The sequence below is a fragment of the Corvus brachyrhynchos genome, unplaced genomic scaffold, assembly GCF_000691975.1.
Source record: "Corvus brachyrhynchos isolate BGI_N302 unplaced genomic scaffold, ASM69197v1 scaffold555, whole genome shotgun sequence".
Classification (NCBI taxonomy): Eukaryota; Metazoa; Chordata; class Aves; order Passeriformes; family Corvidae; genus Corvus; species Corvus brachyrhynchos.
In genome coordinates, this window is record NW_008238357.1 from 743,662 (window position 1) to 756,976 (window position 13,315).

General features: G+C 57.0%; 1 protein-coding gene across 1 annotated transcript in view; it reads right to left on the reverse strand.

The window, feature by feature from the left end:
* Positions 1–65: 65 nt before the first annotated feature.
* CSRP1 (cysteine and glycine rich protein 1) overlaps positions 66–13,315 on the reverse strand; it is an 18,138-nt gene continuing 4,888 nt past the window's right edge. The window contains exons 2-5 of the mRNA XM_017735549.1: positions 6,897–7,008; positions 2,477–2,645; positions 1,980–2,106; positions 66–227 (exon numbers count right to left, since the gene is read on the reverse strand). Of these exons, the coding sequence (XP_017591038.1) occupies positions 81–227; positions 1,980–2,106; positions 2,477–2,645; positions 6,897–7,008 (555 nt within the window). The 3' untranslated portion in view covers positions 66–80. The remainder of the gene's footprint in view (positions 228–1,979; positions 2,107–2,476; positions 2,646–6,896; positions 7,009–13,315) is intronic.

The following is a 13,315-nucleotide window of genomic DNA, read 5'->3' on the forward strand; positions in this document are numbered from 1 at the left end:
CACAGCCAGTCCCCGAATGCAGCTGCTGGGCCACCCCTTCCCCAGCCTCCATCCCACCCTGGGTCCCTCCACAGGGGCCTTCACCCCCACCCCTCAGAGCCCAGGACAAGCCAGCAGGGAAGGTGGGGCTCACCTTTGCAGTAGATCTCTCCATCTTTGTCTGCCAGGGTGGTGGACTCCAGGCTTTTGCCACACTTGGCACAGCGGAAGCAGGACTTGTGCCAGGACTGCGGGACAGGAGCAGAGCCCAGTCACACCCCAGGGACAGGGCAGCCACGCTCTGGTACCAGCCAGGCTCCCTGCTCTGTTTCTGATCTAAAGGGGCTGGCAAAGAGCTCTGAACGGGGTAAAAGCTTTTCCCCGGAAAGCACTGACCTCCCAGCCCCACAAGGAAGATACAGAGAGGAAACACCAGGTGTGGTCACTGCTCCTGTGCTGGTTTTGGAGACCTTTTGCTGCACTCACAGAAGTCATTTTTGCAGTAATTTCTACAATAATTTGTAAGGAGCAATCCCCCCCTCTTTGGGGACTGTCCTCTCTTAACCAGCAAGGTAAATCCCCCCCATTGTCCAGCTGAGCCCCACAGCTGCTGGATGTTAGGCTGGGGTGGCAGCAGGGATGGGACAACTGCCCCACACAACCACAGCTCCAAGGAAGGCAGCAAACAGAGAGGAACAATGCCAAAACCAGCCAGTGTTTAAAAATAACCCCCCACGGTTCCAGCAGTCCCCTGGAGATAAATGAGCTCACAGCCTTCAGGCAGACCTTGAGTAGCCAGAGCTGCTCACAGAGGAATTTAAATAAACACTTGGGAAAACATGAAACCTTTTTTGGAAGAAAATGCGAAATTCGGGGGCTGGAGGAGGAGGTATTGGATGGAGTCATCCAGCAAACATTAGCACATGAAATACACGCTCTGGAATCCTCTCTGGGTCTACTTTAATGTAATTGCTTCCCCAGCTTTGGTTCCCTGTAAATACTGGGGCCAGAAGCCAACCAGGAAGCCCAGATCATGGTTTTAAGGGTAAATTCAGCTTCTGACCCTGGGCTGACCCTCATCGTGTCCATCACAAGCCAGCTGGGGGGTGATGATGCTGAGGGGCCCCTCTGACTCCTCTCCTCGCTCTGGGGATGCAGGACAAGCACAAAGGCCCAGGAGGACAGAGCCCAGCCAGGTCAGGGAGTGACCCCTCATCACCAGTCAGGTGAGGCTGTCCCACCATGGCCACCGTGTCTCCATGGCACAAAGCGAAGAAGCCTGGCCTGGTGTCCCTGACAAGCTCTGCATGTACCTGACCTCACGGGGAGGGCAGCTCCAGCAGGGGCCTCACCCGGGGTCCCAGGGCTGGCAGGGCAGAAGGGGTCCCCAGGCCCTGCAGAGGAGCTGGGCTGGGAGCAGGTCACAGCTCAGGGTGCAAAGAACCCTGGTGAAGGGATGTGCCAGGGCTGTTAAGAGTGACCTTCACACCAAACCCTGAGCTGACCCAGCCACCACCAGAACAGCCCCAGGAACATTCACCAAACCCATGCCCACAGCTCCAACACCCTGCCCGGCCTGTGGGCAGTGCTGACCACTGGAATTCATTGCCTGCCTCAAATCCCGGCTGCAGCATCCCGGCCCGTGGCATTGAGGGGAGGAGGATGCACTTTTCAGTTAACAGTGACACTGGCCATGGCACATGTCACTGCTCACCCTCCCAGCACATCCACAGCAGGATGTCCACTGTGGCCTCTGCTGTGAATATTTAATATAAAATGTGTTTCTCCCCCCTCTACACGTCTGTGACAGCACTGCAGCCTGAACAACCTGGCTTCCAGACATGCCAAGATCTCCTTTTGGTGCCAGGCTTCCAGGTGAACGTGGCCACTGGACCCAAGCCTAGCCCTGGCAGCCCAGCCCAAGGGGCAGGTCCAGACCCTCTCCAAAGGTTCCCCTGCCATGCAGCACCCTGTGCCCCGTCCCCACCATCCCCCCTTACCTTCCCAGCTCCGATGACCTTCTCGGCCGCGTACACGGCCTGGCCACAGCGGGGGCACCCATCAGCTCCTCCCACCTTCTGGGCCATCCTGGCTGCGTTGGGGTTGGGGGGTCGGTGGGGCTGGCCCCTGTGGGTGGGAGGGAGCTCACGATCAGGGGTGCACAGGCAAGATGGAGCAGGAAAGAACTACGCAATCCCAAATCCCAGCCCAGTTTAGGAGGGAACTTTAGGAACAATGTGTTGAGCCCCATGGAAAGTTCAGCCCGAGGGCTGTGTGCTGGGAGGGGGTGGGCACCGTGCTGAGGCAATGGGGACATGTCCCATCCCATCCCACCCACCAAACAGGGTTCAGTGGGGTTCCCTGGAGGGACAGAGGGGCCGGGCAGCCCACGGACAGTGCTGGGAGCTCAGCACAGGCTGCACAGCTGAGCACCACAGGACAGGTGTGGGGAGAAGGTGCCCACAGCCCCGGTGTCAAAAACAAGACCCAGACTCACTCTTCGTATTTGATTCCCAGGGACTCGCCCTTGTCAGTGCTCAGGGTCCCTGCTCCCTGCCCGTAGCCGTAGCCCTTGGGGCCGTACTTCTTCCCGTAGCAGGACTTGCAGTAGATCTCCTCGCCATGCACGGCCACAGTAGTGCTGTCCAAATTCTTCTTACAGACCACTAGAACAGAGGGCAGGGTGTGGCATCAGCCTGCTCTGCCAGAGCTCACTAATTAGCTGGGGAAAACAAGCCCTCACAGGGACAGCTCAGCTCGGCTTTCAAGGAGCAGGGAAGCCCTTGCCAGGATCCAGCCTCGGGGAGCACATGCAAACCAGGGCAGATAAGGATCACAACAAGAGCAGTGTCTGGCTTTAAAAGGAAGCAACCACCAAAGCCAAGAGGGTGATACCAAGGGAAGGAAAGCTCTGTTAACCCTCTGGGTGCTGCTCTCCTGCAGCTGCACTTAAACCGTGGGACTGAATTTTTCCTACTGCAGGATTCCCAAGCCCGGGGATGGATGTCCTGGCCCCATGCCTTGTCCACTGCAAATCCACGGCAGGAAGCGCTCAGGGCAAAGAAATGTAAGCAAATGTGGTTTTCCTGGTGTTTGGATGGACCAAGAGCAGCCCTGTGGCCATCACCACATCCGAGGCACTGCAAGGGCTTCACACATGGGGCACAGTCACCTCTCCAGAGCTCAGAAGGCTCAAGTGACACCTTAGCCCTGGTTTGGGGGTGTGCATAGGAGGGGGTCTCAGGTGAGGAACACTAACTCAGCTGGGTGTCTGAGTCCTGGGGGTCCAATGTGGGATGTAAGATGGGACAGGAGGAGATGGCAGCCAGGCTCAGGGGCCCTGCTGAGGCCACCCACAGCTTGAGCTTGGTGCTGGCCTCAGGCCGTCTCCTGATTTTTAGGTTTCCATAGAATCACAGACTGGTTTGGGTTGGAAGGGACCTTCAATTCAGATTATCCAATTCCAACCCTCTGCCATGGACACCTTCCACTGTCCCAGGCTGCTCCAAGCCCTGTCCAACCTGGTCTTGAACACTTCCAAGGATGAAGCAGCCACAGCTTCTCTAGGAAGCAATGCCCCACCACCCTTTGAGTAAATAATTACTTCCTTGTATCTAATCTAACTTTCTCCCTTATATCTAATCTAGATTGCTCCTCTTTCCATTTAAAACCACCTCCCCTTGCCCTGTCATTATCTGCCTGTGTAAAAAGTCACTCTACTTCTCTTTTATAAACCCCCTTAAGGTCCTGGAAGTACCAGCTCCTGTCCCAGCTCTGCTCACGGCTGCCACATCCCTTCCTAGCCCTTCCTGGGACACTCTGCCCAGCCAGCAGGAGCAGGAGGCCACCAGCACCCAAACTCCAGGTGATCTGCAGTGTTCACGTGCCCTGTGCAGGATCCCAGCTCCCAGGGCAGAGCCTGCAGCGCTGGCAGCCAGCCCCAAACAGATCCGGCTGCAGCTGCCACACAGCTTCCCCCATCTTGCTTTGCACACCTTAAATGTCGAGGCTTCCAGCAGCTTCTTGGCCAGCAGAGCAGTTTCTTGGCCATTCCCAATATCACAGGAATGCAAACAGAGCAGAGCTCTCCCCTCGGAGCAGCACAAACCGAGCAGGGGCAGAGGCAGCCCTTCCATGACTAAATACGGCCGGGAGAACCCTGTGTGCCTCTGCTGGGACAAGGAGAGGAAAGGGAAGCATCTCCTGCCATCTAAGGAGGATCTGGCAGGGTCCTCTCCTGGCTACACGCTCCCACCACAGCAGGAGCTGGGGATGGAGAACGGATCCCAGCTGGGAGAGACCAGAGCTGGTAACTGGTTCCAAAGCTGCCAAGCTCCTGGGCTGCTGTGGGGGTCTCTGCATTGCCCTGGGGTGACCCTGCTCAGGCAGGCCCTCAGGAGGGGAATTTGGGCACTTTCACTGGCCTTTCAAAGGGCTTTGTTGAGAGCTTTGTCCCAGGGTGGCAGTGAATGAGCTCAGTCGCATCTGGATGGATTTGGAGCTCCAGCCCAAGCTTTCACAGTCCCTCATATGTACTCACAGAGCTTTGAGAGGCAACAGAAAAACTTTTTACTCAGCCCCCGGGTTTGTGCATTGCAGAAATTCCAGTGCACTGCACTCACGGAGTTAAGGACCCTTTGTTTTTCTAAGAGCAGCTGAGCTGCTCCACAAAACAATTAGGCAAGAGCTGCCTCTGCTTTCCAAGGCCAAGGGGCTCATTCCAGCTCATTCTCCTGCACTACCCAGGCAGCTGGATCAGGGCCAGGAGTCAATCACCAAGTTGCTCCCTGAGCTCTAATGCACTGTGGTAGGCTTGGCTCCTTTTAGATGATGTTTTTGGCAGATCTGGTTGAAGTATTTGTTATTCTCCCCTAAAGATAATGGTTTCAAGTTCCTTGATGGGGCCCAAATGCAGCACTGGGGAACAGGCTGGGAATGCAGGAGCTCAGGAGCACCACCCACAGCCTGTGGCATGGACTGGGAACAGTGGGCAGCAGGGTGGGCTGGCACATGAGCCACAGCCTGAGCTGGGGAGCCACAGCCAGGACAGGCAGAGCTGCTGGGTACATGTGGAGTGGCATAACAAAAGCCAGGGACAGCAGCCCTGAGCCCAGGAGCGCTGCCTGGGCACTTGCTTCCATGAACACACACAGGGTGACCTTCTTCCTCACTCTGGCCACGTGTTCCCACCTGGAAGCAATGCCTTTAGCCTCATTTCGTGGCTCCTGGAGGCCTGCCCTGCTCTCTGGGTGCCAGCATCCCATGGCAGCAGCTTTTCCTGGTAAACCAGCTGTGTGCATAGGGGGCGAGGGCAATATTCCCCACCCTCCTTATCTGAGGCCACAGAACAAACAGGATTTCCTTCTGCAGAGCAGCTGCCATAAGAACCCAGCCTGCCACCCCCTTCCTGCCCAGGAAAAGCCTCTCTACAACTCCCCTGCGGAGCCCTACCAGCCAAAGCAAGTTTCCAGCCTGGAAACTCCCACATATGGGAGCTCCTGGCCACGCTGGCCACCCTCCACACTGCAGGGAGCACAGGCACAGCAGAAGTCTCTCTCTCCCTCTCCCACATCTGGATCCAGCTGTATGTGCTGCATCCCAGGCAGGCTGGACAAGGAGCATCCAGCAGCCAGGCCAGGGGGACACAGGAGCATGGCAGGGACCATCCAATGAGGACACTGGTGTTTCGCTGCTGGAAGAGGTCAGTTCCAGAGTGTGCCTGTTTCCAGATGCCAGCTCTGCTTGCTGCTCCTATGGAAAAGATCCCAGCTGCGTTCCCTGCTGCAATGGGATGGTGACACTGGGACCAGGGCACTGGGATCAGCTGAGGAAACATTAAACCTCAGTGGGGCCACTCTGGAGGTGCACTTCTGCTGTTCTGTGGCAGAGGCAACATCTCAAGGACCCATCAGCAGACGCAGGCAGCAAGTGTGCTCCTGTCCACAGGATTCCAGAGAGGTTTGGGTGGGAAGGGACCTTAAAACTCATCTTGTCCCACCCCCTGCCATGGGCAGGGACACCTCACACTAGACCAGGCTGCTCCAGGCCCTATCTCCTGTGGGCACAGGAGAATCACTGGTTCTGATACGTGGCAGTCTCCAGGGACAGGGGACAGTAATCTGGTACCACACAGGCTGAGGACACTGCTCATCTTTTGCCTGAAAGGTCCTGCAGCCCCTCTGGATGCCCCAGGTTTAAGGAGCTGCTCTCAGCACTGTAACACCACCAGCCCTGGGATCTCCAAAGGCAGGGAAGGGTGTCTGGGGACTTGCAGCAGGATCCCAGCAGAATTTGTAGGATCCTGTAGAGGGGCAGAGGAAGGGAGCTCAGCACTGGATCACTCCCTGCCTCATCCTGCTCTGCTGCCCCTCCCTGGAGGAGCACTTTACACTTGTGTATGTTTGGTCCAAACATATGCCAGAGACACCCTCAGCAAGAGTGGATCTGCAGATAGGCTGGAGGTGATGCTTCAGCACTTCTCAGGAGGCTTTCCATCAGCACAAGGGCCAGGACAGGACCACATCTCCTTCCCATCATCCCTCAGACATGAGGAGATTCCACACCAGTTCCCCAGGCTCAACCACCTTTTGTGGCAAAGCCACTTAGAAGGCTAAAGCACCATCTCCGAGCATTGCATGGGATGTGCCAGCTCCTGCCACCACTGCTGGGAGAGGCCCTGCCTCATGCTCCCATCCTAAACATCTGGACACAGACCAGAGGACCCAGCCTGGCCTTTCCCTGGAGTAGGGACAGACTAAGTCTTTGTATGGGTGCTGGCTGAGGTCAGCCCCGACAGCTTGGACAGCCCCTGTGTCCTGGGATGATCCGTGTTCCTGCCACGCCAGGGGGTCTGGAGAGATCCCGAGGAGCCCACACCCAGGAAGCAGAGAGGGGGTCAGGGAAGGGGTGATACTCACTGCACAAGAAGCAGGACTTGTGGAAGCTGTTCCCTTCACACTGCACCTCCTCAGCGAAGTACACGGCCTTCTGGCACACCCCACACTTCTTCCCTCCTCCCCAGTTTGGCATCCTGCAGGGGAAAGCACAGTCAGGAACAAGGGCAGAGCTCTGCGGGGCCGGGATGGGGCAGCTGGAGCAGGCAGCGGAGCTCCAGCAGCTTTCTCACATCCCATGTGCAGAGAGCACCCGCTGTGTTTGCAGGGTGCCCAGACTGCAGGGCTGGCAATGAACAGAATCAGCAGAACTCAGGGAGCCAGCACCCAGCAGTGCCAGCTGCCTCCCAGGGACCACGGGTCCTGTCTGCCAGGAGCAGCAGAAATCCCTGTCCTGGAGCCATGAGACCTCACAGCCCCCGTCAGTGCCAGAAAAAGGGAGGAAGCAGGACAATGCTGGGAGACGGCGCTCACGGAGTTACCCAGGCACCTCCTCAGGTCACAGCCCTGCTGTCACCCCATGCCACGGCCGGGGGACTGTGACAGAGCCTTGGTGCTGGAGTGACAGCTGTCACCCCCCTGGACACAGCCCCAGCTTCTCCGGCCTGACCAACTCCTCCATCTCAGCCACTGCAGGGCAGGGGACAGTCAGGGCTGACCCCTGACCCCACCAAACCCCAGGCTCTGGCACCGTGTCCCACAGCACCATCAGCTCCTGCCTTGCGGGGCCAACCCCTCCCAGGCACCCCCTGCACTCCGGTGTCTCAGTCTCCTCCAGGACTGCAGGCAGAGTCACGGAGCCTGGAGAATCTGACATCAAGAACACAGTGCAGGGCAAAGACCTGGGCACCAGCCTAAGCCACCATCCAGCTCCTCAGCAGGCTATAAAGGCTTCTGTTTCTCTTTCCTGAACTGCAGCAGATGGTGTCTGATGAGACACCATCAAGAGGTCCCTGGATTTGCAGATAACCCCAAAATACTGGGTTGCTTACACGAGCAAAGCTCCAGTCCCAAGGGGCCTTGACACTTGTGAAGACTAGGTTAACATAAACCTCAAGACTCACACAATAAAGCCCTGCAAGGAGATTCTGAGGGAGCCAGGCTCGTTGAGTGTGGCCAAGAGGAAGCTAAGGAGGATCAAACAGCAACCCGGGGTTGCTACAAAGACAATAAAACACTTTTTGGAGAGGCCCAATGATACATGAAAGGTCAATAGGCACAAGCTGCAGCTTGAGAGGTCTCCAGGGCCCTCTTTCCATCAACACCTCTGTAATTCTCCATCCTGCTCTCACCTGGGGACAGGCAGCAGAAGTCGCCATGTGCTTCCTGACCCCTGAACAGCTAAAGCAGCAGGACAAGGTCCCCAAAAACGAAACCCCATCTTCAGAGTACAAGATTTGCCAGCCCACCACATGTGTAGGATCTCATCACCTCCCTCAGCTCAGCTGTGTGGAGATGAGGAAGGGACCTGGGTCTGCCGGGGCACACCAGGAGCCTTGGAGCCCCCCCCTGCAGCAGATTCAATCCCCTGGGGCACCTCAGGCAGCTGAGGCCCCATCCCTGGGCCTCCAGTCCCAGTGGCTCTCCCAGATGGGGAGGTGGGTGCTAAACCCAGCAGGACTGGGGGTTGTACAAACATCAGACAGAGATTGGGAGCATGAAGGGCTCACAGGCACAGCAAGATCCCTACACCTCCCAGGTCATGGGGAACTCGAGATCTTCCCTGTGTGAGAGGATTTTGTCAGGAAAAGGGAAACTGATCCTAGCCTGGTTACCAGGACAGGGGTCAGAGCTGACTTGCTGACCCCACTTTATCCCAGCCACAGCTCCCAGATGCCAAGAGGGTCTCAGCGCAGGACAGACAGACAGACAGACAGACAGAAGTGGAGGGTGCCAGGAGCAGGGGCTGGAGAGGCTGTGCTGGCTCCTGGGAGCAGTGTTTGGGGTGTGATCAGAGCAGCTGGGAAGTCTCTTTTCCAAAGGCCCCGCAGGCTGGGCCTCCCGCTGTGCCAAATCCCTCCCAGCCTGGTTCTTCCAGTCCCAGCCCTTGGATTGCCTTAAAAGGACACAGGCCGTTTCTCTCCAGAGCCTGGTTTTTTGCCCTGGATCAGGAGGAGGGCGTGACCTGGTTCAGGAGTTTCCTTGGAGGGCAGAAACATCCAGCAGCACCCCCTGCCAGCCCCTGAGCCCCTTCAGCCCCTGCGTCAGGAATTACACATCTCTGGCTACAATTTTTCTGGGTCCCCCAGCCCTTTCCAACCACCACAGCTGGCAGACCCCACCTCTTGGATTCCCCAGGCCTTGTTTTGGGGGCAGCCTCTTGCCAGCCCATCCACAAGTGCCCCCCACGGTTTGGGACCAGCTGCTCCCCTTTGCTTCCACAGCACATTTTGTTCCCCTCAGAGCAGCAGCAGCAGCAAAGGAAAAGGCTTTGTTTGTCCTGAACATCAGGGCACCCCTGACCAAACCAAGACATTAGCAGAGGGGACACCTTCCTCTGAGCTGCCTGGAAGCCTAAAAGAGGAGAAAAACTGCTTCTGGGTGAAGTTCATCTGACATTTGCCACAAGAGGGGTCCAAACCCTCTTGCTGCTGATTTTCCTCAATCCACCATGGGAAGGCTGCAGGTGCCTCCACTCAGTTTAAATGATGCCAGGTGATTTGAGCAGGTGACTCTCACCATGAAGCCAAACACAGTCCCAGCAAAGCCACATCCCAGCAAAACCTCCTAGCACCCACCAGGATGGGTTTTCTGAGAGGAGAGACCATGGAAATCAGTTTGTCCTGGGGATCCACATGAAGGCTCACAGCTGGACACAGAGAAAGCCTGAGATAAGATTTACATTGCTAAAAATTCCCTGTTAGTCCACAACACACCCCCCACATGCTGAGAGCCCAGCAGGCCACACAGAGACCAACGAGCAGTTTGTGCTATAGGCTGGCATCAGCAGCAAAAAAAAGGAATAGAAAACCCTGCTCTGGGTGCCTGGACCTGACCAACAAAGTCCTCACAGCTGCCATCCAGACAGACCCATCCTCCCAATTCCCTAAGGAATGGCCACTTTAAGATATGTCACAGTGTTTGCAACCCTTTTAGCATTATTTTCAGAATACTTTGCATATTTTGCCCAGTTGCGACACCCGGTGACCACAGTCACACTTCTCCAGGTCACTCTGGTCCCCATGCAAAATAAGGAACAGGAGGTGACAGTCCTGCAGCCAATGACCTCACTGAGCACAGGCACGGGGCCACCCAGGGCTGCCAAAAAACCAAGCTTATTCTCCTTCCCCCCTGCAGCTCCACAGTCCATGGAGCACAACTCCCAGCAAACATGTCCAGAGCCCTACAAACACCACCCTCGGTGCCAAGCAGGGCTTGGCCCTGGAGCCACTCCATCATCCACTACAGATAAGGGAAGAGGCCCCCGAAACCAAGATCCCATCCTTTAGCAGCAGCTGCACTGTGAGGAGCACAGACACAGGGGAGGCTTGTGCAGAACCACCCAAAGCTGACCTTTGCTGGAGATTAACCCCAGTTCCAGAGTCTGATGTTGCAGCAGTCCAGCTCTCCAGACAAGACCAGCTTGGACGGGGCTTGGAGCAACCTGAGATAGTGGAAGGTCCCCCTGCCTGTGGCAGGGGGTGGCACTGGATAATCTTTGAGGTCGCTTCCAACCCCAAACTGTCTGTGGTTCTGTGAAATCTGGGCTCAGACTCACCTGAGGTGCTGTGTTGCACCAGGCTGGGAGGCAGTGTAAGCTACACTGAACAACCAGGCATGAACCAGTATGGAACCAGTATGTACTGGTGCTTTGGGATGTCATCACTGGCTGTAACGGGAAGCAGTGTGCAGATGCAGCCATCAAGCAGCAGAAACACAGTCATCATGGTTTTTGAATGGGTTGAAAGGTCAGTGTGTTCCTGTGACTGCCCCCGAAGCTGCCACTCTCCACCCTGCCTGCCCTTCTGAGAGCAGCTGGGTGGGAACTGCTGGAGCTGGAGCAGCACCCATGGCTGTGTGGATGCAGCTCCATGGCCATGGGAGCACTCAGGGCAGGGCAGGTCCTACCCCGTCACACTCGGAGGAACATCCCTGCAGGCCACCGGGATGTCAACCCAACCATCCAAACTTCTGCAAGAGCTGGAAAACCTTCCCGTGTCTGTGCCCTACTAAAATCCTACAGTAATTAATTGCAGAGCAATCACTTTGTGCTTGGAGATCACTGAGGAACAGCAGGCTCGTGCTGGCCCATAAAAAGGGGTGTTTTTTTTCCCAATGAGAGCATTAAAACAAGTGAATGACAGATGAGCACCATCAGTGCTGCACAAAATTCACTCCTAGGGATGTTCACAGCAGTGCAGGCAGAATTAATTCATGCCCTGGCAGAGTCAAAGGGCAGGAGGACACAGCAGGAGCCCCAGGCCCGGGGGACTGAGTAGTGCCTTCCAGTTTACAGAGCAGCTGGCACGACCATAAAATGGGCAGAAATTTGAAGCAGGAGGGACCCAAACAGATGAGACATGGGCAGAGCAGAGAGGAACCAGCTCCCAGGGACACACCAGGGAACATCCCCTGGGAAAGCCCCGGGACATGGCACCAGGGGTTCAGCACCGGGACCTGCAGTCGGACCCACGGGGGACTCTGCCCCAGGCAAACAGGAAGTGTCACAGAGCAGCTTTCCTATCACCTGGGCACAGGTGGGAATAGCCCTACAAGGGGCAAGCGAGAACTGTCCCCTTGTCCCCTGCTGTGTCATGAGCTGGGAGGAGCAGTAACGTGAGGAGTCCATGGGCCACCAACAGTGTAAACAAGGATAAGCGAAGGTCACGTGTGACCCAGTGATGTTGAACTGGTGAGCAAGAGAACGGGGACCTGAGGCTGGTGAGCTCAGAGTCATGGAAAAACGCTGGGAAGTACCAGGGAGAAATCACAGAGCTGCCCCAGGAGATGCAGCTGGATCACATCAGATGCCTCTGAGGGCTTTGCTGGGATAGGAGGGGAGGAAGTCAGGAGGCTCTGAGCTCCAGAGTGATGCTCACATGGGGCTCATCTACTCTTATGACTCCAAGAGCAGTCAGGCTTGACTCCATCAGCAATCACAAATGATTCTGCTGCCAAGGCAGCCTCAGGTCGGCTGTGGAGAAAAGAGGCCTAAGAGAGGCCAGCACGGTGCTGAGCCACAAGCCTGATGGCTCTCACAGCCACGGGCCTCTGCCTGCGCACACACTGCTCCCAAGCTTGGCTTACAAAGGTTCCTTGGAAGCAGGGTCCTCCATGAAGATCCCAACTGGATCCAGAACAAAAGCAGCAGCATTTTCAGGGACGCTTAGGAAAGCTCCTGACTCCCACAGGGATCAAGATCCATCATCTGACCCAGCTCACCTGAGCTCCCCCAAAGCCCTGAAATGCCCCAGTTGGTCGCGTCCTCCCCACTTGGTGCAGCCTCCCAGGAGCAGGAGCCGAGCTCAGCTGCTCTGAGGCAGCGCTCAGGCACTGCCATCCCGGCTGGACAGGCCCTGATGCAGGGCACAGCAGAGGCTGGCACAGAGCCCGTGACCCACGGGAGCAGCACAGCCCTGAGCTGTCTGTGCAGCAGCGGCCCCGAGCTCCTTGGGAAGGGCTGAACCCTCCCCAGGGCCCAGTGCTCAGCCACACCACTGCACCTTGCCAGCCTCACCCCCAGCAGAATAATGGAACGTCCTGAGCTGGAACTGACCCACAAGGATCACATCCAGCCCCTGGCCCTGCACAGACACCCCAACAATCCCACCCTGTGCATCCCGGAGAGCCTTGGCCAAATGCTCCTGGAGCTCTGGCAGCCTTGGGGCTGTGCCCATTCATTCCCTGGGGAGCCTGGGCAGTGCCCAGCACCCTCTGGGGGAAGAACCTTTTCCTGAGCTCCAGCCTGACCCTCCCCTGACACAGCTCCAGCCCTTCCCTGGCTCCTGTCCCTGCTCACAGAGAGCAGAGATTGAAGCTGTCCCTCCGCTGCCCCTCGGGAGGAAGCTGCAGAACCCGGGGAGCTCTGAGCTCAGGCTCCTCTGCTCCAGCAGGAACAGACCAAATGACCACACTTGCTCCTTGGAGGCCTTCTCCTCTCACCCTTCCCCAAGCTCTGGAGCCAGGAGGAGCAGCACCCAAAGCCAGCCTCACCCCTCACACTGTTTTAGCATCGGCCCCTTCTCACGCAGGGAGAGACAGAAGATCTGATCCAGGGACTTGGCAGCAGCTGCGGCTTTTGCCCAGTGCTCCTGAACCCCCTGCCACGGGCTGGGGCCCTGAGGGCCGCAAAGCAGCACCTGGAGCTGTGCTCGAGCGTGTGCCCAGCCTGGTGCACGGCAGCCCAAATCTCCTCTGGGAAGTGAGCTGAGCCCACAGCTGAGCTGCCTCAGGCTCCCTGGAAATGAGCTTTACTGAGTGCAGTCGATCGGATGAAAGAGATT